A 27,520-nucleotide genomic window follows, 5' to 3' on the forward strand; every position below is an offset into this window, starting at 1 on the left:
AGGGTAGTCTGTCTGTACAAATACACATTGTAGGACATAGTCCTTCATTGTACAAATACAAATCATAGTACGAACAATCAGCATCCCCAGTGGACAAATGGCTTCCCCTCCCTCCACCTCACACCAAATATCAGGAGAATTTCCTATGTATTTTGTCCTTTCCTATCTCCATAAATTACCTTTATATTCTTTTCACAGGGAAAAAAAAAATCTCACTTTTTAACAAAAATGCTCCAAGCCAAGAATTATATTTTACTTCTTCAGTTGTTCTAAAACAAGTCAAGAATAAAATATGGACAAAAGACTTGAATGGACATTTCATAAAAGAAGAAAAGCAAATGGCCTGGAGAAATGTTGAATAAAGTTCAAAATACTAAAAAAAAATATTTGGTTCATTCATTTAGTAGATACTGGCGGAACCCTGGAGTTTATGGCCCTTTGAGCTTAGAACCACATTCACCTCTCTGGGAAGACTTTCAACCAAACAAAAGGCATAATTACAAGATGAATAATAATGCCCAGGAGATACTCATTCCTTACAACAATCAACCATACAACATCATAAGGGTCATATTTTCCCAGGGAGAAAGTCTACAAGGATGAAGGGGAAAAAGAAACACAGGGAGAAAATAGAAAGAGTATTGTTACAAGGATGAAGGGGAAAAAGAAACACAGGGAGAAAATAGAAAGAGTATTGTTACAATGTGGGGATTGTAATTCACATTCATGCCATAAAGCAAAAATTGTATGAACAGTTGAAAGGAAAACTACTTGCTTTCAAAAGTTCTGAAGTTAAATGTCCAAAGTAAACTTTCACTTAAAGCATAGTAATTTTTTTTAGCAATTTTTAAAATAGATGAAAAAAGCCCCAAATATAAATGACCAACAAGCACATGAAAAAATGTTTTATGTAATTAGTTTTTGCTGTGTGCTGTTGAGTCAGAACTGACCCACAGCTGACCCTCCAGAGAATTTCCAGAGGCAGTAAATTTCACAGGAGGAAAATGCCTATCCTTCTCATATGGAGCATCTGGTGGATTTGAACCTCATGCTTCTGGGATTATAGTACATCTTCTTACCACTAGGCCACCAGAGCCCAAACCACAATAAGACAACACTTCATATGCACTTACAATGACTATTATTAAAATAGCAGCAAATAACAGGCACTAGTAAGGATGTACAGAAATTGAAACCATCAGTTGATGGTTGGATTAGAAGATGGTCAGCTACTGGGAAAAACAGTTTGGTGGTTACTAAAAAAATTGAACATACATTAGTTTCCATATGATCCTACCATTCTATTTCTACGTAGATACACAAAAGAATTGAGAGTAGGGATATAAACAAATATATGTACCCCAAAGTTCCCTGTGATATTGTTCACAAAAGCCCAAAGGTAGAAACAGTTCAAATATCCATCAATAAATGAACAGATAAACAAAATGTGGCACATATATGCAGTATAATGGAATATTATCAGCATAAAGAGAAATGAAGTCTTGTGAGATGCTACCACAGAGACAAACTTTAAAAACATCAAACTGAGAGACAGATCAGCCACAAAGGACAAAGACTGTATGATTCCATTTATATATATATAAAAATACATAACCTACCTCCTCCTATTGCGAGGAGGTAAGGGACAGTCACTACTTAGGGAACACTGATGGGTAAAAAAAAAAAGTAAAACTTTGCAAACAGAAAGTGGTAACAGTGGAGTAATAGAACAAACAGAAGTCACTGGATCATATAAGTAAAATTGGCAAATGCTTTGATACATAAGTATTTACTCAATTAGGTTAGAATTTAAGGTTATTATGTTATTAGGTAGCTCTGGTGCCCTAGTGGTAAGGAATTGTGCTGCCAACCCAAAGGCACTCAGTTCAAATCCACCAGCTGTTCTGTGGGAAACAGATGGGCACTTTCCTCCTGTGTGATTTACTGCCTCTGAAAAACTGCTCGAGGATCAGTTATGAGTCAGTTCTGAGTTGATAGTAAACAACAACAACAACAATAATTATTATGTCATTAATCTACAACAAATAGTATTTTTAGGCTGGGCTCTATGAGGAGAAGTGTGGTGTCAGGATTGGTGGAAGATCTATCAACAATCTGCATTATGCAGATGACACAGCTTGCTGAAACTGAAGAGGACCTGAAGCGCTTGCTGCAGAGGGTCAAGGACTGCAGCCTCCAATATGGATTGAGGCTCAATGTCAAGAAGACAAAGATTCTCACCACTGGACCAATTGGCAGCATCAGGATGGATGGTGAAGAGATTGAGAATGTACACAGCTTCAGCCTGCTTGGCTCCACAGTCAACACTCTCGGCACCAGCAGCCAGGAAATTAAAAGACGTATTATGATGGGAAAGTCTGCTGTTAGGGACCTCTTTAAAGTACTGAAGAGCAATGGTGTCACTCTGGAGACTAAGGTACGTTTGATACAGGCCATGGTCTTTGTAATCACTTGTCATGCATCAGAGAGTTGGACAATGACTAGGGAGGATAGAAGGAGAATTGATGCCTTTGAGCTGTGGTGCTAGAGAAGAGTATTGAATGTACCATGGACTGCTAAGAAAACAAACAGATTCATCCTGGAGAGGGTTAAACTGGGCTGCTCCTTGGAGGCAAGAATTCTGGGGCTTCATCTGACATTCTTTGGACATGTTGTAAGGAGGGACCGGTCCTTGGAGAGGGACATCATGCTTGAGAGGGTGAAGGTACAGCGCAGGAGGGGAAGACCCTCGATGAGATAGATGTATTTATTCAGTGACTGGGGTAATCAGGATGGGTGTGTTGGATGCCGTGTGATTGGCACAGGATGGAGCAGGGTTTAGGTCTGTTGTACATAGGGTCGCTATGAGTTGCAAGTGACTCGACAGCACATAACAACAATAACAACAACGAGTCCAAGTCACAGGACATCCTCATCTTGAGTGACATCTTTCCATATCATTTTGCAATGATATGATTTTAAAAAGAGCTATAACATAAAGAGAAGTGGGAGAACTGCCATTCTAAGGTATCTGTAGAGCAATCTCTCACACAGAATGTCCCCTAATCCACATGTAACCACACAAACCCCATCACAGAAGAAAGAGCGGCAGCGGCATTACTCACCAACTGATACAAGTTTTCCCAATAGTCCTGGGTCATAAGGCGAAAGAGTGCCAAGAAGGCCCAGCTGAATGTATCAAAGCTTGTGTAACCATAGTTGGGGTTCCTTCCTGCTTTCATACACTGGTATCCCTCTGGGCATTGCCTGGAGAGAGAAAAGGAAGTTCAGGGCTTTTCAACATAATTCCACTGTCTTGATCTTGAAATATTACATTTTAGGATTTTATTTTTAAAATGATATCCTGGGGATAATCTAGAATCAGAATCAACTGGATACTCCTTAATTAAGTAGATTCCTATGTCCTACCCAATATTTAGGAATCAAAGCTCTGGATATGGAATCTATTAACCCAAGTTTTCAGAGGCATGCCAGATGAGTCTTATGCAGGCCAAAGTTCAAGAATCATTGTCCTAGATTCATAAGGTGCAACTCAATCCTCTAGGATATATAGCCAGACAATCTTCCTAATTCTGACTGTCCTCTTAACACTTACTCTGACAGTTACAGTCATACCAGGGATTTCAATGATCTAAGTCATATTATTCTACTTTTTAACAAAACATAATACACACATGCAATGGAGGAATAGCACTTGATATTTAGTTCAATGAAATTTCTAGGAGAGGGACATCATGCTTGGAAAGGTGGAGGGACAGCAAAGGAAAGAAAGACCCTCAACAGGGTGTATTGACACAGTACATATGGCAATGGGCTCAAGTGTGTCACAGATTGTGAGGATGGCACAGGACAACACAGAGTTCAGATCTGTTGCTCACAGGGTTGCTATGAGTCGTACTCAACTCAATGGCACCTATGAAAACGGCAATAAAAAAATTAAGTGGTCTTTTAGTTAGAACTGTTCCCAGCGTAAAGGTTCTAGCATGCCAGGAATTGTGTAAAAATAAACTATAAAAGTATGAATAAAGCAGATTTATGTGAATGAGAGATTAAGGTTCCATTGCTATCTTAAAACACCAAATTCTTAAAGGATCAACATCCTCTGAACAAGACTGTGCTATCCTACATCTGGCCTGCCAGAAGAACAAACATATATCTTAGAGAAAGTGCAATCAGAGTGCTCCTCAGGGACCAAGGTGACAAGTTTCCTCTTATATACTTTGGGCATGTTGGGACATCAAGTGTGGAAAGGTGGAGGGTTGGTGAGATGGATTGGCACAGTGACTGCTACAATGGGCTCAAGTATGTCAGAGATGAGGAGGATGGCACAGGACAGGGGAGGGTTCAGATCTGTAGTTCACTGGGTCGCTGTCAGTCCTACTCAACTACTCGAGAGCACCTAACAATGACAGCCGCCCTCTTACACTTATATAGCTTCCTATTAGTAGGGTGCTCTCGTGGCTTAGTGGTAAGGAGGTGCACTGCTGATCCAACGGTGGTTAGTTCAAATTCACCAGTTGCTCCATGGAAGAAAGATAAGTTATCTCCTCTTGGGTGATCTGTTGCCTCTCAAAACCTACTGGAGGGTCAGTTATGAGTTGGTTCCAACTCAATGGCACATAACAAAATTTACAGAGTACACTGATGTATGCCATCTAATTGAATGCTAATATTAATTTTGTGAGGAAGAGAAAGCATAACTTATTTTATACATTTATGTATAAAGAAATTGAAATTCAGGTAAGTTAACAGCCTGACAAAGGAAGAGACAGAATTAGGACTCATAAGTGTTACAACTCTTTTCCTTCCTATGCTGTTAGGTGTAACATATATTAGGTCTTCCTTGGGTTTTAAGCTACTACCATGAGTGTCCTAACTCTATTATACTTACAGTGTTAAAGTGGAATGAGGGGATTGTTCGTGAGGTAGGTAGGGCAGCTGACATAAGGAGTCTATCCTTAACCTTTTACATATTTGGTTTTTTGTTTGCAAGTATAGGCATATTCACCAAGTAGTGAAATGCCAAGTTTGCATATAAAAACATGAAACAAAAAAGATCAGAGTCAACTACTAGGTAAGACTCAAAAAGATCAGAGTCAACTACTAGGTAAGACTCATGAGCAAAATCCAAAGAAAGGTGGAAATTACACTCATTTTCATACAAATAATAGTAAGCACATTATCTTAAGGGATGAGAACAAAACTAGGTGAGCCACTTACCCAGCATCAGAACTGTTCCCACAGAGCAAAGGTTCTAGCATGCCAGGAACTATGTAAAAATTGGCTAGAAAAGTTTGAATAAAGCAGATTTAAGAGAATGAGAGAATAAGGTTACATTGTTCCAAACCATCCCCAGCAGACGCAATTACTGATTTTTAACTCATACAAATCTTTTCTGACAGTAGTGAAACCTGGTAAGAGTCCTTTCTCATTAATGAGTTTCCTATGGATATTGAAAATTTTAGTGTTACCCTAAATCCCTTCATGGAAAGTTCCTTCACAGACAATTTACTTGCACTTTTGTACTTCAAATTGGTATGTGAGGCTCTGAAGCTTGAGTTAAGGTGTCTGAAAATGAGTTTTCTGAGTTCTTCACTCCATATAACTTCATCCTTTTAACCTTCTATATTCTCTTTATTCAGAGATAATCTAGCAGTCTTCACTGGCCATCCTGTGGGGTCCTATTCTAAACTAGAAGACAAGCTTCACTTTTCCTGTACCTAAAATTCCCCTTGAAACATTTTCTTGTGGTTATTTAACTGCTTCAGCAGTGACTAACAGTTATATTATTAATTTGTAATTTACATCTACTCCTTCTTTATGTAAGGCTTTCCAAGTACTTGGTTCTCAAATGAAGTTACAAAAACTTCTCAACTCTAATGGAGTCAAGTTATATCTTAGGTATTACCTGATCCCTGGACAAGATTAATAAATAAGATCTTGGTAGTACTAAGAAAGCTTGGTGTCATTAGGAATATTCTGGACTAAAAGTATCCCAAGCAACCCAGCTGAGGAAAAAAAGTATTCTATCAAATTTTTAAGCATGCATTTTAAGGAGAAAGCTTATTGTGTACATGTGCAGAGTCTCCTTTTTTTTTTTTTTTTTTTATAAAGGGGGGACAAAAGAGATGAAAAGAGAGAGAAGGTTGATGCTTGAGATCCTCTAAACACAATCCTACCTCAACAATCCTACCTGAAGGAAAGAGAGTCCCTTCACAGGGCTTCTTACAAGAGCACAGCATTCCTCTCTGGGACAACTACTTTAAAGCTCATTGGTAGTTTTTGACCATGTCAAAAAAAGAGAGAGATTTTCTTTTTTTGTCTTCTAGAAAAAGGGACACCTACTTTTATTGTTGATATATTCCTCCCAATCAAAGCCTTTGGTGCCATTTTCAAGATAGCTCTCGTTGAAGTTTATGGGCCACACAACACACTTGTTCCGCAGGTTCCCCATGAACAGCTGCAGTCCGATCAAGGCAAAAACACTGAGGCAGAATACTGTCAAGATCATCACATCCGACAGCTTCTTCACAGACTGAATCAGGGCACCCACAATTGTCTTCAGGCCTGAGGAGACAGAACCCTCAGAGTCAGAGTCACCTTACACCTCCCTCCCAAAGCCTCTCTCTCACCTCCTCACTTCTCCTCCCCCAGCTCTTCCTTAAATGTTTGAGACAACTGTACTTTTTACACCAGAGGAGAAGAACAATAGGCCAGCAGTAGTCTTTTAAGTAAGTGATTTTTATCATTAAGTAAATTTTTGAATTTTTGAAAAGTAAAAGAAAACTCCTTATACCAACATGTGGCTCTTTTGCTTCTGGATGTATTTTTCTAACCCCAAGTGCTTTTAGGGGAGCTCTGGTGGTTTAGTGGTTAGTGCTGCCGACGCAAAGATACGCAGTTTGAATTCTCCGGAGTCAGATGGGCATCTCCTGTTTGATTTACTGCCTCTGAAAAACCCACTGGAGGGTCAGTTATGGTGGGTTCAGTCTCACAATAATAACAACAAAGTCCATTTTTAGCTCTTAATGTTTGATGAGTTGCATTCTTGCCTCCAGCCCTTCACATGTACTGCTGGGCCGATGAGCAAACCTCTCTTGGTTTCTTTCTCCTTCTTCATTTTTCTTATTCATTTTGTTCAGGTCTCAGCTTCAATATAAATTCTTCCAGAAAGCTTTCCCTGCCTTTACAACTATCTCTCATTATTATTGATATTTTAGTAGCATGCTGTATTTTCTTGGCAGCATTTATCTTGGTTGTAATTGATTATTTATGTCTGTCTTTTTTCACAGTTGTATCTACAGTTCTTAGCCCACAGTAAACACTTAGTAAATATTTGTTGAATAAATGAATGAAAAAAGAAATCAGGGACCAAGGAGGCTCCATTTGGAAAGAGATCTACTGGAAGGTTTAAGAGCCCATAATAAGTGAGAAAATACAACAGTATTTTACTGAGAGCTTTGGAAATGCCAATGTATTAAAAAGGTTAATGACTATCAATCTGGTATTTATAGTTAGCCTTTCCATTTGGAAGTACATCTTTTCCATGTCTTTTCTACAATTGGCCTTTTCCCCTCTGTCTTTGTAGATTAAAACAAAACCCAAAGTAAAACAAATACTTACAACCCATTTGAACTTCAGGTTTAACTTCTGGCTCAAATTTGAAGCTGCTGAAAGATTTCTTATTTGCACAGTTAAGATAAATACAGCTGTAAATTCACAGTGTCTGGGTCAAAACTGAATCCACAGAGGGCTCTCCTGGGGTGTGGCCAGCCAGTTCATCAGGATGGGTGGGTGGGCAGGACGCTGCCACCGAGTCGTGACACAAAAGTCTCAGGAGGCACCTCAACCTTGACCACTTATGAGGGCAAGGATATAAGGTGAAAATACAAGGACAAAACCTAATCTGATCTTAGAAGTACAATGTTGGGTAGATCACTACCAAGCTTTATCATAATGTGATAAATTTATGATCACTTACTATGGGGCCTGAGCAAGGTCACATAGTGACCTTGTGACTTAATGTGACTTACTATGTTGTCACCTTAAAAAGAAAGTAAGTCCAGTTGACTCTTATAGGGTGTTATGAGCAGTAATGTATAAAGCATGTAACATAGTACCTAAATTTGTTTGACTCTCAGTTTACTTATCAGTGAAAGGGGATTTATAAAAATCAATTTTACCAAGCTCTTGTGAGGTCTAAATAAAATGACGAATGAAGTACCTTGTATTGAGCCTAGAACCTGGCTCACTAGGTGTTTGTAATCATATGTAATCACAACAGATTACAACTGAGATAATGACACGACACACGGCGGACTTTATAGGATAATGATTTATGGGTAAAATGGAGATGACTTGCTTTTTGCTGTAGTTTTCATGTGACCAATGAGTACTGTCAACTAGTGATGTCAACTTGAATCTAATAGTAGTGGTGGACGCCACAGCCAGAATGGACCTGACACCTAGCAGGTACTTAACACATTTTTATTGCTAGAATAAATAAGTGAGGCTTTCCCCTCTCCTCTCACACAGATAACCTGAGGGAAATATAAGGTGATTTGAAGAAAAAAGGGCCAAGAATTAGGATGTAGAGAAGCAGAAGGACTACGCAGGGGGCCTGTGTTTTCTTACATGGGGGCCTTGCATGGAGACTGTGGCCACCAGATGCCTTAGAAAGAGCTTGCCCAGCTCGGGTTTGCGACAAGGCTTTTCTAATGTGATTCCTTTTCTCTCCATGGGGCTGTGTTGAAAAAATACCAGGCAGGGAGTTATAGAGGAGAGCTTCTGGTCCTGGCTCAGTCACTGTTTATGACCCACTTTGTTTCAGAATGGATTTTAGGTCACTACTTAGCCATCCCCCCCCACCCCCCGTCTATAAAATATGGATAAACACAATGGGCACTGGAGGAAAAGCTGAAGGATCTTCTCCAAAAATCTTTCAAAATAGGGAAGAGATGTTTATTTGTGTTCAAGTAGTTGAAATTTCTTTCAGACCTTTATTCCTAACGTGCTTTGGTGGTGTGGTCTGTAGGGAGTTTCGCTGCTAATCCAGATGTGGAGAGAATCTTTGGTGGGTTGAATCCACCAGAAAATGCAAAGGAGAACAACGGGCAGTCTCCTCCCGTATAATTTACTGCCTCAGAAATCTGCTTTCAGTCAGAACTGACTCCATGGCAATGAGTGAGTTTATTCCAAAGGCCCCACGTGTTTTTTCTTTATTAAGTATGAAGGCTATAAATGGCTAAAGAGAAGACCATCATCAAGAAGTAAAAATTGTTTCAATATATGAAACTTCTTTATATTGTTTCATATAGAAAATTTCTAAGTATATTTGGCTGGGTGGAGGCAGAGCTATATGAGGTCCTAAAATTAAGTAGGTTTGCTTTTTGGGAATAACACTTAAAAAGGTCATTTAAGAATGGTTGTCAAGTGTCCTTCTCTGGGTTCCTTATGAAGGGTGTACACAACCACTTTCCAAAGATTCAGACAACTAACTCCTGAACAACAGATGATCTTTCAAGGTACTTACTTCTATTTTAATGCCATTTTAATTGAAAAATAAGCAGCTAAGCACTCACATATATTAATAACATGTATAATACTACAAAATAAATAGTCTAATTAATGGGCATATGCTAAAAAGAAATACATAAATAAATGAATGCATTTACATAAGCCTAATCAGAACTTCCTGGGCTGGTAACTCAAGATAGTTCTAAGGCCACATAACAAAAAGTCCCAGCCAGGAACTTAATGCCTATTCCATAACTCATGGTTGTAAGGCCCTCTCCCAGAATGTTACAGATGTCGGGGTGGAAATCTGACCTAAACCCAGATCCTTAGCTCTAGGAATCTGGAACAGAACAAAATATAGAATAATTGGGAAAATATATATAAATATTTGGGAAAAGAAAAATATTTGGGAGATAACTGGCAGACATACTCTGATATTCTATGAGTCTATATCTGATAAGTAAAGAAGATATGCTGAGAGAAAAAAAGGAAGAAGATGAGGGGTGGGGAAAAGAGATGGAGACAGTTCTTTCCTGGTCCCTGGGGTATTTGACTGTGAATTCTGGTTTCTAGTCACTTCCAAAGACCCAGAGACATTCTAGTTTTTGGGTTCCCTGAAGTACCCTTGTGTCTTTTTACTTGCAACTAGAATCTTAACTAATCTCCAAACACAGAAATCATCACTTCCTAGGGATGGATGTGAATGTATATAATCAGCTGCACATCCCAAAAAGCAATGGTATTCTGTCATTACTGAAGAAGTCTACAACATGAGTGCAGAAAGCTGGGGCTAGGGGAGAGAGGGGTATTCCTCAAACATTTTGCTTAAATTTGGGGCTTGATAAATCTCTGAAGGGATACTAAAAGTTTAAATTTGAAATACTATTCAGGGCTTATTCAAAAAGGCTCAGAGAAGAAAAAATTATTGACTAAGAAAGAATAACCATCTAAACGATATTAACTATGGCCATGTAAAAAGCGTATTCTCTAAGATTCTCACTTGATGGCTAGCAGAATATCAGAAGAAAGCACAGGAAGAATAAACATCACTTAATGATAGGTGACGGAAGGCACACAACATTTCACAGCAATATGAAATGTAAACAGTTCCTGGATTAGCCACAGCTCTGAGCCAAGATTTTTCTTGCATCTACTGGGGTCAATAATTGCAAAATAGCCATATTTTTGAGTATCAGTGCCAAGTTATGGAGCTGACACCATCAGCGCATTTTCTAAGCTCAGTCTACATTCTAGCCAGCAGCAGCTGTCTTATATATTCAGAAAGAGCAGCCAAGAAAATGAGCTCTCTGCCACCACCAGCTCAGGTTAATAAAGGCAAGAAGGTGCTGGGAGAATGCCTGACCTGGTGTATGGAATGACGGGAAATGTCACTGCTCTGGCTATAAAAGGAAATGATCTTACCTCGTCTATTGGTTCACAACACCACACGGTAGAATAAGCAAGATACTTACTGAAACCAGTTATCCAAAACAGAGCAGAATGCTCCTTCAAATGACTCCTACACAACAGAGTGTGTGACAGAAGCCACGTGGGGGCAAATTGGAGAGCGAGAACTCTTGGAAAGGGCTAACATTAACCAGCACGAGAATGAGTCTCAGCAAAAGCCATTAATATGTTTACTGTAGATCAAGAGAAGACAGCTGGACCCAACGTACAGAAAGATCAGCCACCAGGAAGTTAGCCTTTTAAGGAATTTTGAGAAGCAGGTGAAGCCACTGCCACAAGTTCTACTCCACTTGACTCTATCCTCCCATCTGATCCCTCCACCTCTGATCCTCTCATCGCTTTCAATAATGCCTACCAATCACTAGAACAAAGGATGCGCTTGCTCATGTGCCGTTGCTACTGCGAGGTGCCGACAAGTTTTCCCTGACTCACAGCATCCCTCCGGATTCCCAGAAGGGAATCGTGCTCAGGCCTGCAACGTCCTCTCAGATCACTGCTGCGCTTGAGTCCATCGTGCAGCAACTGGGTCAGTGATCCTCTTTCTTTGATGACTTTCCCCAGCATGGTGTCCAAAGCACACCAGACAGTCTTGTTATATCCTCGCTTCTAAAACCAGGCATGCACATTGAGATCAAATCTGCCGTGCTCATGGTCAGATTACAGTTAAATAAATGTCTATTCCCTAATGTGTAGGTCAGGTTGGAAAATCCAAATACTTGGACTTACATGAGCCAATTCTCCTACAAAATTAATATTAGAATGAAAATATTAATTAAAAAAATTTAAAGAAGAAACATCCTCAAAATTAATATTAGAATACGTGTTAGGAAGAATAATAGGCAGCTCTCTAACCAGGGAAGAGAACAGTTTTTCAACTCCCAAAGCCTGGCTTGGGGCCAGACAACTCCGAGGAACGCAGGAGAGCCAGGTCAACTTTGCTGCTGCAGACTCAAACCTCACAATGATAGTTCCTGGAGATTCTTTGAGTAACTTAAGAGAGCCTTGGAGACTATAGAATTACTTTAGACTAGACGACTTACATGGCAAAGGCTAATCAAAACTAAAGAAGCTCTCAAAGGTAGGTCAATGGAGTCTGTAAGGCAATGTTTACCGGTGACCACTGTCTTAAATTTTAGTTATCTTTTCTGAGAAGCGATGTGGAAAAAAAAAAAGAAATAGAAAAGTTAATGGTATTACTGACCAGAATATCTTAAAAGAAACAAGTCATCTGACTATCGCTTTTAAACACTTCCTATCTTCCTTCACCACACTTTCTTCCTGAAACTGAGGTGGAAAGAGGCAGGTCTGTTATTTTTCCTGCTACCTGATACCACAGATCTGGAGTGAAAGTAAAGAAAACATAAAGCAAATATTCAAAGAAACAAGAAATCATAACTCTAAAAGAGTAAAGTTCTGTAAAGTAATTGCTGATGAATAAAGAAGAATTAGTGTTTTGTGGAGGCATGTAAATGATGGTAGAAATGAAGATCAACGAAAGTGAGGGTCTCCCAACCTGCTTATTTACCGATTTACTCAATCTATTCTAATGTATTACTTAGCAAGTGTTACTTTCTAAGAAAAATCCAAGAAAACTTTCACCCTATCCTTGGGTCTGTTAGTTGGTCTGTGACACATGGTCACAATACACAGATGAAAATTTGACAGAGTCATCAGAGTTTGTTTTTATGCCAAAAGCTACAAATCACAATGGGAGGGGATGGCCACCTTCCTTCTGCACAGTGGGTGGTGGACTAGAACCACCAGGGACGTGTGGCATTGTTAGCAGCACAGCTCACGATGGACCCCACCACCAGAGCTCCCTCAAATCTATGGCAGTGGAGTCAAGATGTTCCAAACTCCCAAACAAGAGATGGTTCCAGCTCCAATGATTCACACACTGGTGCTACTTAAGAAGAGACCTGCACAGCAGCCTGGAGGCAACAAGTCAGCAGCTCTCTGTGGTGATGTCTTACTGGAGAGATATCATTTAATAAATAGCAAGAACTCTGAGTTCTCTTACTAACTCAAAAGTCTGCATAGGGAATGAATAGACCTGAGATTAAGGGTCACACTTGAATGAAAGTACCAATTATACTACGTACTGATGGAGAAGTGACTTATTATTGGCACTTATCAAAAACCCCCCAAACCTCTTATGGCTGAACTGTTTCCGACTCATGATAACCTTACGTGTTACAGAGAACAGCCAGCTCTGAAAGGATTTGCACTGGAACGTACAGAAGCCAAAGCACAAGGAAGAATCCAAGACACTAAGGAGCTGAACAGAAGATTCCAAAAGGCAGCATGGAATGACAAAGCAAAATACTACAATGAAATGTGCGAGGAGCTACAGTCGGAAAATCAAAAGGGCCGAACTTGTTCAGCATTTCTTAAGCTCAAAGAACTGAAGAACAAATTCAAACCTCGAGTTGCTACAATCAAGGATGCTTTAGGCAGAATGTTAAATGATCCAGGAGGTATCAAAAGAAGATGGAAGGAATATACTGAGTCATTGTACCGAAAGGAATTGGCAGATACAGAAGAATTTAATGAAATAGCATTTGAGCCAGAGCCTATGGTGATGGAGGCAGAAGTTCAAGCTGCTCTGAAGGAAATAGCAAAAATTAAGGCCCCCGGAATAGATGGTATACCAATTGACATATTTCAGCTAACAGATGCTGCCGTGGATGTGCTCACCAAGTTGTGCCAAGAAATCTGGAGAACAACCACTTGGCCAACTGACTGGAAAAGGTCTATATTTGTTTCCATCCCAAAGAAGAGCGACCCAACTGAGTGTGGAAACTACAGAACAATATCATTGATTTTACATGCAAGCAAGATTCTACTGAAGATTATCCAAAAACGACTGGAACAGTACCATCAGCAGAGAACTGCCAGAAGTCCAGGCTGGGTTTAGAAGGGGTCGTGGTACTAGGGATATTGTTGCTGATGTTAGATGGATCTTAGCTGAAAGCAGAGAATACCAGAAGAATGTCTATCTGTGTTTCATTGATTACGCAAAGGCATTTGACTGCGTGGATCATAACAAACTGTGGCTGACTCTGAGAAGAATGGGAATCCCAGAACATTTAATCGTGCTAAAACGAAACCTATACTTGGACCAAGAGGAAGTAGTCAGAACAGAGCAGGGCAACACTGCATGGTTCAAAATTGGGAAGGGTGTACGCTAGGGATGTGTCCTGTCTCCATACCTTTTCAACCTGTATGCAGAGCAGATTATCCGAGAGGCTGGGCACTATGAGGAGAAGCGTGGCATTAGGATTGGTGGACGATCTATCAACAATTTGCCTTATGCAGATGACACAACCCTGCTCGCTGAAACTGAGGAGGACCTCATGCACTTACTGCAGAGGGTCAAGGACTGCAGCCTTCAATATGGACTGAGGCTCAGTGTCCAGAAGACAAAAATTCTCACCACTGGACCAATTGGTAGCATCAGGATGGATGGTGAAGAGATTGAAATTGTTCACAGCTTCAGTTTGCTCGGCTCCACGTTCAACACTCTTGGCACCAGTATCCAGGAAATCAAAAAACGTATTGCGATGGGAAAGTCTGCGGTTAGGGACCTCTCTAAAGTACTTAAGAGCAACAGTGTCTCTCTGGAGACTAAGGTGCGCCTGATACAAGCCATGGTTTTTGCAATCACTTGTTATGCATCAGAGAGTTGGACAATGACTAGGGAGGATAGAAGGAGAATTGACGCCTTTGAGCTGTGGTGCTGGAGAAGAGTACTCAATGTACCATGGACTGCCAAGAAAACAAACAGATTCATCCTGGAGAGGGTTAAACCAGGCTGCTCCTTGGAGGCAAGGATTCTGGGGCTTTGTCTGACATACTTTGGACATGTTGTAAGGAGAGACAGGTCTTTGGAGAGGGACATCATGCTGGGCAGAGTGGAGGGACAGCGCAGGAGGGGAAGACCCTCTACGAGGTGGATTGATTCAGTGACTGGGGAAATCGGGATGGATGTGTCAGAGGCAGTGAGGTTGATACAGGATAGAGCGGGGTTTAGGGCTGTTGTACATAGGGTCGCTATGAGTCGCAAGCGACTCGACGGCACATAAGAACAACAACAATCTTTACTGAAGCAGAGAGTCAAGTTTTTCTTCCACAGTGCCACCAAGTGACTTCAAGCTGCCAACCTGTAGGTTAGTATCTAGGTTAGTAGTTAGTAGGTTAGTAGTATCAGGGACTATAGTCTTCAATATGGATTGAAGCACAACATCAAGAAAAAGATTTGCACCATTGGGTTAACTGACAGCACCGTGACAGATGGAGAAAAGATGGATATTGTTAACAATTACAGCTTGCTCAGTTCCACAATCAACACTCTTGGTACCAGCAGTCAGGAAATAAAAAGATAAATTGAATTAGGAAAGTTTGCTTAGGGACCTCTCCAGAGTGCTGAAGAGCAATTTTGTCAGTCTAGAGACTAAGGTGCACCTGATTCAGGTCATGACCTTCACAATTACTTGCTACACATCAGAAAGCTAGACAATGACTAAAACTGACAGAATAAGAATTGATGCTTTTGAGTTGTGATGCTGTAGAAGAGTGTTATACCATAAATTGCCAAGAGAACAAACAGGTTTGTCCTAGAGAAGGTGAAACCAAGTTGCTCCTTGGAGACCAGTCCTTGGGAGAGGGACATGCTTGGAAGGGTAGAGAAACGGCACATGAGAGGAAGACTCTGGATGAGATGGGTTGACACAGTAGGTGGGGTTACATGGCAAGGTGTGTAGGAGATGGTGAAATCGGCTCAAGATAGAAAAAGTTCAGAGGGTCGTGGTGAGTCACAGGTGACTTGATGTGACTTACCAACAACAAGAACAAGGGCCTAGTATTATGTCTCTCAATTACTTTCCAATCCAGTAAACCTCTCAAAGTTGGCTTTGAAGATCTCTCTCCAGAAATAAGAAAGGAGAAGTTTGTATCTATTTCAAACTCTGATGCTAATGTCTAAATCTCAATATAGATGGTTTTTCCTTAATCTTAGGTCTCTTTTTCATAATAACTGCTATGTCAACACTCGTTTATAGATTATGGAGTACCAGCTGAGCAAGGGACTGTTAATCTCTTGCTTTCTCTCAAGATGGATCAACAGAGTGACTGTAACGATGGGCTCAAGTATATGAGAGAAGACATGATGAGGAAGATACAGGACAGGGCAAGGTTCAGATCCCTCGTTCCTATGATTGCTGTGAGTCGTAGTTGACTGGACAGCACCTAACAAGATATACACACACATAAGAGCAATCTCCTCCCGTGTGATTTACTGCCTCTGAAAACTCACTGGAGGGTCAGCTATGAGTCGGTTCCAACTTGATAGCACACAACAACATAAATAGATAGATGTTGTTTTTGATTGCCTTCAAGTCGTGCATGCCTCATAGCAACCATGCCTCATAGCGACCCTATGAACAAAAGGCCTGAAGCCCTGCTACAACTATTGCCATTTATCAAAGTTCATAGAGTTTCTGGAGGCAAGTTGTTTAGGAAGTGGATACCACTCTTGCTTCCAATAGTACTGAAATATTAAGATACAGTAACTTCAGTCAAAAGTTGTATTGTAGAAATCTGTGGTCAAAAGTTAGCCGTTTAGCAACAGGGAGAACTACAAGCTAGCCGAATGATGGCATCTGTTGCCTTCATTTGTGAACAGAATGCAGCTTTCCAATCGAAGACTCGAAGAGAAGTTTTGAGATCACAAGAACAGGAAGAGACAGATGTCTTACAGAGTACGATAGTGAAAGTGAGCAGAAAACTCAGGATCATATTGAAAAGGACCAGAGGAGGAGAAACAGACAAAAAAAAAGATGAAAACAAAGAGCAGGCATGTCAAATGTCTTGAAAAAGAAGACCTGATCTGTCTAAGCATCAGGCCATCATCAATGAACTGTGTGAGGCTCTCGGAGAATGAGCTGCACTTTCTGGCAAATAAATGTAAAATGATCAGAAATGAAATCTTGATATGTTAGGGCTATCATTTTTTTTTTCTGTCCATGAATGATATACTCCACACCTGTCCGGTCTCTAGTCAATGAGAAATACTATAATCATGACAAAAAGAAGCATATTTTTAGCATATTCCAGGCTCTAATTTACTGGGTCACTTCATAGCCTAAGTTTGTAAACTGAGCCATAATCTCCCTGTGACTCTTGGTCAACCACATTAAAAATCTATTCTCTTCAGGATTCTATCTCTGTGATTCCCTCTTGGCCTATCTGATATTTAGATAATGTTGAAAAGAAAAGGAAATATTTCTGAGTCAGCTACAAGGTGGAAAGTCACCAGATGCCAGAAATCGGATGCCTCTAGTCTTCGTGTTCCTGTTTCTGTAACTGCTGTGGAAAGGCTGGTCTCTAGGGAGTCTTCCTTGAAAATTCACAAACGTGACTGAAACCCAACCAAGAGCACATCTTGATCTCTGCCAAATTATTGTCAGTACACTTCAAGCTTAAAACATTAACTAAAACATCTCTCAGTCCAGATTTCATGATTGGTTTTTAGAAACAGTATTGCTTAGAAGGGTTTAAACTAAATTAAGGGAGCTCAAGTGAGAATGGGCTTCAGGTGATGCTGTGAATTTATGATTCTCAAAAAGATCCTTAACTTCAGAAATGTTAAGAATCAGAGGACTAGCTCAACCAGGACCAAAAAGGCAAACATTTTAAAGAGATTGTCAACAGCTTTTTGATTCACCCACTGATTTCTTTTTTCAATCTGTGCACTTTTTGCTTGCCCATACCTTAGATGTTTTACTATGCATTAAATAGTAGCTTATCTTACCTTTGTTTGGTTTTTTTAAAAACAGCACTTGCATACATTTTCATTTGGATTTATATTTGATAGTGATCCCTGAGTAAATGCAGAGCAGGTTACTACTGGTTCTTATTCTAGTGAAATAGCCGTGGACCGTGATAGACAGTGATTATTAAAGTTCATTAACTCCAAGGCTCTTGAATGTATCTGTAATACTGGACTAGATAACTGAGTCAGTTTCTTCTGTGACTGAATAATTCCACAAACACATTAAAAGTAAAAAGTACAATTTTTTTGAATGACACCCCATCAGTAAATCATGCAATAAGAAGCCTAAAAATCACAAGCAATGGAGTGAAGGAGTGGTAAAATTACTGTAATTCCATGAGGCAAGGAAGCAAATGGCTTATAGTCAAGGAGACAGCTAGCTTTGTGACAATTTTTTGATTATCAGAAGATCCAAGTGATTCTTAAGCACGTGCTTTTTTTCAAAGCATGGAATGGGTGCTGCATGCCTGGCAAGCACGAGCAGCGATCACTGCCTGAGGACTGAAGGGCCATTCCAGAGACCGTCTCCCAGGAACAGCATGCGAACACAAGCCCAGGGCCATGTCAATGCGGCTGACGCCAGCTTACAATGTGGTGGGCAGAATGAATGGAGGGGGAGAGAGGTGATGAGGCAAGGTCAGCTTTGTGTTTAAATATTCTCACCTGGAATTACAGAGATAGTTTTCAAAGCTCGGAGAACCCTGAATGTTCTCAGCGCTGAGACATTGCCCAGGTCCACAAACTCTGTCACATATCTGTAGTAAGGGAGGTCACACACAGACACAAATGACAAACACAGACACAATCACAAACACCAAAGGGAAAAAAAACAAAACCACAACAAAACAAAAAGTACAATACGTCACGTCAGGGCCCTATCCCAACACCTAACACCAACCCCGGGCCATCTTACCTGGGATTACCGAAATAGTTTTCAAAGCCCTCAGAACCCTGAAAGTGCGCAGAGCTGAAACATTGCCTAGGTTTACAAACTCTGTTATATACCTGCAGAATCAAACCAAAGTTAACTTGTGACGGTACCACTGGGCGAGGGTTTGGGAATGGGGGAAAGAAAGGGTCTTTCTTACACACAAGCTATGATTTCATTTTTTCCCCCTACAAAAAGAAAAGTTTCAAAATAAAAAAAAATAAACTTTTAAGGAACACTTTCATTTCACAAGTGGGCAGGAGAATTGAAAAGTCTATATGAAAGAACTGATGCAGGTAAGACTTCCCTGGGATTTACTCTCAACAGTGGGTGAATCTCCATCAGAACTTTATTCTCTGGCCACTTTTCATAAATAAAAAGAAGCCAGGTGGCATCAAAGGTATCCTAAATTCTGGAAATTGTTTCTTAAAATAAGTTAGACTCCTGAAGCATGACTCCTACAAAAATAAATCTAAAATAGCTACCTAGTGGACAATAACAAAATGTCTAGATGTCTGTATAGCTAAATAATTTGTCCACGAGATGTATGCTTATCTTCGCAATCATACCTACAGATAAAATTTCAGCCATGTAGGCTGAAAAAAATATGTATTAAAATATATATACATATTAAAAACAGGCTCAGGAAAATCCAGACCATGGCACCAGAGCAAGTATTGAACTAAGAGTCCATTTTATTGCCAGCTCTGTGCCTAGCAAGGACACATATTTTAAATGAACAGCAGCATATAGTCACAATAATTGGAAGCTAGAAATTGCCTTAAAAGAAAGTCCACATTCCAGTTTCAAATATTATGTACATCATTCATTCACATTCTAATAGCTGGACCACATCTTTCTACCAGGTGTCCATCTCATTCACGTACAAAAGCGCTCTCTCTCACAGTCACACACACACACTTTCACATTTACACACACATACACACACACACACACATACATCATCCCTAAGCTCTGCCAAACAATAAGGCTCTTTTCCAACCCAAATAGAAAGACAGTGAAGTCTCCCATGATTCTTTCTTTCATCAACTCTTTCTCAGAGAGATATATTTTCATTGCTAAAACAACAGATGTTTAGAGTAGTTAGTGCACCACTATGGAGTTTACTGGGTTCTAGCAATAAACAGAGCCCTGGTGGCAGAGGCTACAGAGCTGTGCTGATAACCCAAAGGTGGCCCCTTTCTGGCAGTTCAACTCTATCAGCCCCACTGAGAAAGGTGGGTGATGTCCTCTCATGTGACTTCCAAAAACCCTCCGGAGGGTCAGTTATGAGTTAGTTTCAACTGATGGAAATGATGATGAGCAATAGTTTTAAGTTCTGGTCAGTAATTACTTAGTTTGGATATTCTACCTAATGTTTGACTCTAGGACATGCTCTAAAGTCTGAAACACATGACAAGTCTCATTAAATCACACTCAGTGTAAGATATCCAGGAAATGAATTTTCAGCTTAAGATTTTTACCGAAGAAATTCCAAGACTGTTCAAAGGCCCTCTAGTGATAGAAGAAGAAATATGAGGAAGAGTGATGGGAAATCACCTCCCATTTTCTCTTCTAGCTGCAATCCTCTCTTACTGTCTCTCACAGAAATACACTGTCACTGCCTGTATCATAAAGGGCCTTCCTCAGCAAGAATCATAGGCATAAGTCTAGAGGGGTTTTTCTATTAATTCTTTATATAAACTCACACTTACAAAAGCTGTTGTAGGTCAGCCCCATGATCGCAAACACACACACACACACACACACACACACACACACACACGTACACACCCATACCTGGAACAACAATAAAGCGGGTAACTTACGCCATCATGATGACACTGAAATCTAACCAGTTCCATGGATCCCGTAAAAAGGTGAAGCCGTCTATGCAGAAACCTCTTGCAATAATTTTCACTAGTGATTCAAATGTATAAATCCCTGTGAACGTGTACCTGGCAAAGGAATAGAAAGCTTGAGATGATTCATGAACAGAAAGATTAAATGAACTTTAAAAGATAACTCTTGTCTGATGTATGGCTTCAAAGAAGAAAGACAAAAATGCAATAACAGAAAGGAAGTGAGGACAGGAAAGGAATGCTTCAAATGACTAACAAATACAAACCCCAAGAACTTTGGAATATTGTACAATCTTGAATAATGTTACAATGATTTAACTCTACAATCATCATTTTTAATTAAGCAAAGATGTTCCTGAATTGTATTTATCTTCTCCAATTCAAACCCATCAGCTGTTCCATGGCAGAAAGATGGGCAATTTCTTCCCATATAATTTACAGCCTCTGAGATATTGCTGGATGGTCAGCTATGAACTGGTTCCCACTTGAAGGCAATGAGTTGATTTGTTTTGTTTCGTTTTTTTAAGGCCATTGAGTTCATTCCATTCACACAGACCCTCTACTAGGTTTCTGAAGCTATATATCTTTTGGGAACAAAATGCCCTGATCATTCATGGACTAGTTGTTGGATCTGAACTGCCAACACTTGGGCTAGCAGTCGAACAGGTTATGCACTATGCCATCAGATCTCCTTGTAGTGAAACTACAAAAAGGGGTCAAAAAGGAAGGAAAATTTTAATTGAGAAGAATATACTCTCACCAGAAACTGAAGATGTGAGATAGTGATGGGGCAGCAAAGGAAATGCACTAGTTAGCCCAGGAAAGGGCAGCAGTGTAGGGAGGGAGTCCCAAAACATACCTCCCCATCCCCACAAGCCGACTTCTAGGGTCATTTAAGCTATATTCTCATCCCTTGCTGTGAAGTAATAAATGGGAAATAACTCAAGTTTTATTTAGTCATTGAATAAAATACAGCCAAAAATATTTAACTCAGAAACTAAAATACTTAAGACAGATGAATAAATAAACAAGCTACTTACTCCACATTCTTCGACCATTCAGGAGGGTTACTAAAAGTCATAAATACACAGTTGGTCAAAATAGTGCACATAATGATCATGCTAAATACTGTACAGAAGAGTCAAGGGAAGAATACACAAAATTTAATCTTTTTCTCCCCAAAACACATTTCACATTAAATGTAAATTTTCATTTGTCATATATTTTCCTATAGAATTTCCTATGAAGTAGAAAAGGCAAGCCATAAGAATTGGTGGACAGTCTCTGTTTAGGAAGAGAAAATACCAGAAAAAATATTATTCATCTGTATTAATAAAGCCATTTAATCTGAGAAAGTATTTCAGTGCTCAAGAAATTTTAAAAAAAACCCTGCAAGGTAGATCTCTAATTCATGTATTCAACTATGGGCAACTCAAGGAGTGACTAAAAAAATTCCAATATTAGATCTCATATTAAAAATCTGGATAATCTGGCCCTGGAGGAAATTAGTAAAATCTGATCACTTTAAAAAACCCCAACAACAAAATTCCAGCATTCCAACATGCAAAGAAAACAAAAGTTCTTGGAGTTCGGCTCAAGGGCTGGCACCCATTCATGGTGGAACCTGTCTTGTGGGAGGGAGCACTGTATCATTGGTGAAAGGTATACAATCCAGTTGTCAAAATTAAGAAATGTATACAAATAACCACGTAGCTGTGGCACACATTCCACATTTGTAGAAAAGGATATGAATGTATCAAAATTTTAATAGCTATTCTTCTTATCAGGTTAAAAGGACTTAAAATGTACAAGGCAGGCGTGGCACTAAATCTGAAGAGAGTTTTCCCTCTGTTTAATACTACAAAGGTCTGTGGAGAAAGAAAAAGAGAGAAATTATTAAAGCATGGATATTAATCACCACATGAAACATTTTTCTAGGCAAGAAATAACAAGTAGTTCCCAGGTGAAAAAAGAAATTTCTACTTACAAGATTTACTTCCAGTTTGGTTCCTAAGGCAAGAAACCTTACTTATACGATTGCAACAGAGTCAGTTTTAACTCAGAGCAAACATAATGGACAGAGTGAAAACTGCTCCCATAGGGTTTCCAAAGCTGGAAATTGTTAGGGAGTAGACTACCATACTGTTCTCTCTCACAGTCGCTGGGGGCTTTGAACTGCCAACATTTACATTAGCAGCAGAGTGCTCTGACCACTGAACAATTAGGCCTCTTTCAAGAAATCTCAAGCCAATATATTTGCTTCTTCCTCTTACTCCTCTCTACCACTACAATTATCATACAAATAACCAGCATTATACCCAGCAGATGTATAGGATAAATAGGCTTCTTTCAGAACAAGCTTTCTGAATTTTATCAAAACTCTCTACGTTAACTCTAGCCAAAATATTGAGTTTCCTCAATTTTGGATTTAGTCACTAAACACAAGCTTAGTGAGTGCCCATGAGAAGCCAGGTAATGTTTTGTTGTTGCTGCTGTTAGGTATCATTGAGTACACTCATAGCATCCCAATGAACATCTCGACCCAAACCCTGCCCTCTCCTGTGCTATCCTCATCCTCTCTGACACACTACTGCTGTCAGAGCTCTACACAGGAGCTTCACACACTGCTGAGGTCACCGTGTAAATCTATGTCCATGGAGGTCTTCCTCTTCTCTGACCTTCCATCTTTCCAAGGAGCAGCCTCGCTCAGCTACATGTCCCAATAATGAAAGATGAAGCTTTGCCATCTTTCCGTCCAAGGATCACTCTGGCTGCGCTTTCTCCAAGACATACCTGTTTGTTCTTTTGACAGCCCATAGGATATTATTCAGTACTCTTCTCCAGTACCACAACTTCAAGGCATTAATTCTTCTGTCATCCTTATTCATTGCTATCTGATGCACAGCAGGTGACTGAGAAGACCCATGGCATGCATCAGGTGCACAGATTGACATCATTACTCCTCATCATTTTGGAGCGGATGCTGACAGTGGACTTGTCCAATGTAATGTTGTTGTTGTTGCTGTTGTTGTGTGCTGTTGAGTCGCCTGCAACTAATAACAACTGTATGCACAATAGCTCAGAACCCTATCCTACCTTGAGCTAGTTTCACTCTCTCCAACACCTTTAACCCCATTATCTCAATTACTTTGTCAATCCATCTCTTGAGCTGTCCCTCCACCATTCTAAGCATGATAGCTTTCTCTAAAGACTGGTCCCACCTAGCAACACACCTGAAGTATGTGAGATAAACCTTCAAAATACTTGCCTCCAAAGAGCAACTTGGTTTCACCCTCTCTAGGACAAACCTCTTTGTTCTCTTGGTGGTCCAACACTCTTCTTCAGCACCGCAACTCAAAGGCATCTAGTCTCCTTCCACCATCCTTAGTCATTGTATAGCTTTCTGAAGCATAGCATGTAATTGCAAAGCCCTTGGTCTAAATCAGGCATACCTTAGTCTCTAAACTGACATTGTTTTTTTTAGCACCCTGGAGAGGTCCCTGACAGCAGATTTTCCCAGGGCAATTAATCTTTTGATCTCCTGACAGCCGGTGCCAAGAGTGTTGATTCTGGAGCCAAGCAAGCAGAAACTGTTAACAATTTAAATCTCCTCTCCATTTAGCATGGTGCTGCCATTTGGCCCAGCAGGTGAGAATCTTTGTTTTCTTGATGTTGAGCTTCAAAACGGCAATCCTTGACCTTCTTCAACAAATGCTTCAGATCTTCCTCATTTCTGGCAAGAAAAGTTTTGTCATCTGCATAACACAGGTTGTTGATATATCTTCCTCCAATTCTGATACCACACTCCTCCTCATAAAGTCCAGCCTCCTAAATGATCCTTTTCAATCTATATGTAGAATACCATTCAGCAGCATTCAGTAGGTGTTACTGAGAAAAGTCATCTCAGCAAACTTGAAAGGAGTGAGAATTAGTCATTCAACCAATATTTAGTAAGTACCTACCACATCTGCTCAGTTTGCCTTTAAAAAAAATCATAATCTTGCCAAAAAAGAATAATATTTTCCAGCATGAATCTTCCTGTATAGACACACTAATTCACACAACCAAAACAAGTGTGAAAATTTTTTAATTTCTGTTTTTTGCTCATTTCCATCCAGAATATCTTTTCTCATCTTACAAACTCAATTCAATTAAGATAAAAAAAAATGTCAAATATTTTTGGTTTTTTTTTAAAATAAATTTTTATTTTATACTGGTTTGCTTACAAAGTTAATTTATATTGTTTTTCACATCAGATCTTTCCCATTTCCTTTACCCACTCCTCCTTGTATCCTTCAAATTGGGCGACCATATGATTACCCCTGCCTTTCATCACTGCTCAGATCCTCATGCCTGTTTTATTAGTTATCTTTCTATTTCTACAGTAATAATCTTACACAGTATTTGTCCTTATGGGATTGAATTAGTTCACTTAGCATAATGATCTCTAGTATCTCCCAAGTTGGTAGCAATTTTCTATATCATTGCTTCTGTAAGCTGTACAATATTCATATGAATGTACAAGTTTCTCAATCCATTCAACTGTGGTTTGGGCTGTTTCCATGTTCCTGCAAAGGTGAATCATGCTGCTGTGAATATTGGTGTACAAATATCTACTTGTGTCTCATTTCTCATTTTCTTGGGGTATATTCCAAGCAGTGGAATAGCAGGGTCATATGAAATGTCTATATTCAACTTTTTAGGAAATGCCAAATTGCCTTCCAGAGTGTCTGTACCATTTTACAATCCCACCAAAAGTGTATGAGATTTCCTATCTCTTCATATCCTCTCCAACATTTATTACTTGCTGTCCTGTTAAACTTTGTCAGTGCTACTTGGGTGAGATGATATCTCATTGTGGTTTTGATTTGCATCTCTCTTATTGACAGTGATTTTGATAATTTCTTCATGTGTCTGTTTGGCATCCCAATGTTTTCCTCTGTGAAAATTATTTCCATCTCTTTTGCCCACTTTGTGACTGGGTAATCAGTCTTTTTCTTGTGGAGGCCCTGTAGGATTCTGTAAACTTTTGTTATGAGACCTTTGTCTTGACCTTGCCAAATATTTGTTCCCAGTCAGTAGGTTCTCTTTTTACCTGTTGGAAAAAGGGTTTTTTTTTGTTTTGTTTTTGTTTTTTAAAGCTATATGTAACATAATCAACCTTTATAACAAACTATTAAGGGTGAAAGAGGAAGTAAGAGTACACATATTACTTAAGGCAGGGCAGGGCAAAGGAGAAACCAAGGAGGAATCCTGATTATATTGATACAGCTTCTTCTTGACTTAAACACTCATGACACACTGAATAAAATCATCATATGGGAAGCTAACGACACCTTGCTGACTAGTATTTCTTCTCCGAAAGCTGTCTGTGAGAGCCCTCAGTTTGCTACAGCAGGCAATGTAGTCATCAAAGTTTTTGAAAAAGTTTCTGATGCACACAGCGGTTTAATTTTTAGGAGGCCCTATTCATCAATTTATCCTCTCCTGGTTGTGTATTTCTGGCTGTATTTGTCAGTCTTTTTATACCATGGGGGTAGGCATTCATAGTCCTACTTTGTCTCTTACAATCTTTTATGATTTTGGGCTTTACCTCTGGGTGTCTGACCCATCTTGAGTTGGTTTTTGTATCTGATGAAAGGTGAGCATGCTGCTTCAGCTTTCTGCAGGTAGTAGTCCAGTTTTACATATGTTGAATTTTGTTTTAAGTAGGTTTTTCTTTTTTATCAAATTAAAAGTAAAGTTTAATTTTAAAAATGAATAAGAAAAATAGTCTTTCATATCTATTGCATTTTTCACAGATAACCTTTCCTGCCAGTTGCATGTAAATCCTTTTAGAGATTATCTGTATAAATATAAGCATATAGGTATATCCTTAAAAACATATATAAACACACACACACACACACACACACACACACACACATTTTCATGGTCAAATAGGATTGTACTGCAAATAGTCTTTTGAACCTCGCATTTAGAAAAATGAACCCCTTTAGAGAAAAGACCAGGACCAGAGGGCTCAACTGATGAATTCTACCAAATGTTATAATTCTTCACAAATTCTTAGAAAAAAAAAAAGAGGAGGGAAGATTTTTCTAGTCTTCTTCAAGGAGGCCAGTACTGCCCTAATACTAAAACCAAAAATACCACACACACAGAACTATAAATCCATACCATAAGCCAATCTCTCATGAAAATGTGAGGTAACTGAATCCAGCAGCACATAAAGAAGATTATACATTGTGATTAAGTGAGACTTACCCTAGGAATATACAGTTGGTTCAACATTAAAAAAAAATCAATCATTGTAATACAATATAGTGATAGAATCAAATGATGCATAATATGCCAGGCTGTTAACTAATCAGGCAGCGGTCTGCACCCATCAGGTCCTCTGCAGAAAGATGGCCAAACCCCAGGAAAGATTTACAGCCTGGGAAATCTGATGAAAGATCACCGTGAGGTGGAAATGACCTGACAGCAGTGAGTATCTGGTTTGATGTACATTAACAGAATAAAAGGCAATAACCACAGTATCATCTCAACAGACACAGGGAAAAATTTGCACTATGACAAAATTCAACAGCCTTTCTTGAAGAAAATAACCAACAATGTAGGAGTAGAAGAAAACACCTCGATCTACTAAAGATCATCTGTGAAAACCCACACCTAATGTCATATTCAATGACAAAAGACTGCAAGGTTTATCCCTCAAATCAGGCACAAGACAAAGATGTCCATTCTCATCACTGGACTGGGGGCTGTAATCACAGCGATTAGGCAAGACAATGAAATAGCCAAGTACTAGAGATATTGTAGCTGATGTTAGATGGATCTTGGCTGAAAGCAGGGAATACCAGAGGAATGTCTATCTGTGTTTCATTGACTATG

The 27,520-nt window shown here is 39.5% G+C and overlaps 1 protein-coding gene across 4 annotated transcripts in view; it reads right to left on the reverse strand.

Annotated features, from left to right (window-relative positions):
* SCN8A (sodium channel, voltage gated, type VIII, alpha subunit) overlaps positions 1 to 27,520 on the reverse strand; it is a 352,497-nt gene that overhangs the window by 126,938 nt on the left and 198,039 nt on the right. For 2 of the 4 annotated variants that reach the window (XM_006900213.1, XM_006900211.1), the window contains exons 3-9: positions 22,376 to 22,494; positions 21,667 to 21,756; positions 20,594 to 20,722; positions 18,750 to 18,841; positions 6,367 to 6,588; positions 5,242 to 5,305; positions 3,126 to 3,267 (exon numbers count right to left, since the gene is read on the reverse strand). In XM_006900213.1, the coding sequence (XP_006900275.1) occupies positions 3,126 to 3,267; positions 5,242 to 5,305; positions 6,367 to 6,588; positions 18,750 to 18,841; positions 20,594 to 20,722; positions 21,667 to 21,756; positions 22,376 to 22,494 (858 nt within the window). Of the gene's footprint in view, positions 1 to 3,125; positions 3,268 to 5,241; positions 5,306 to 6,366; positions 6,589 to 18,499; positions 18,592 to 18,749; positions 18,842 to 20,593; positions 20,723 to 21,666; positions 21,757 to 22,375; positions 22,495 to 27,520 lie in introns of all 4 variants that reach the window. The other 2 variants (XM_006900212.1, XM_006900210.1) reach the window with 1 other exon arrangement.

The sequence above is a fragment of the Elephantulus edwardii genome, unplaced genomic scaffold (genome assembly GCF_000299155.1).
Source record: "Elephantulus edwardii isolate Elephantulus edwardi_28Jun2011 unplaced genomic scaffold, EleEdw1.0 scaffold00278, whole genome shotgun sequence".
NCBI lineage: Eukaryota > Metazoa > Chordata > Mammalia > Macroscelidea > Macroscelididae > Elephantulus > Elephantulus edwardii.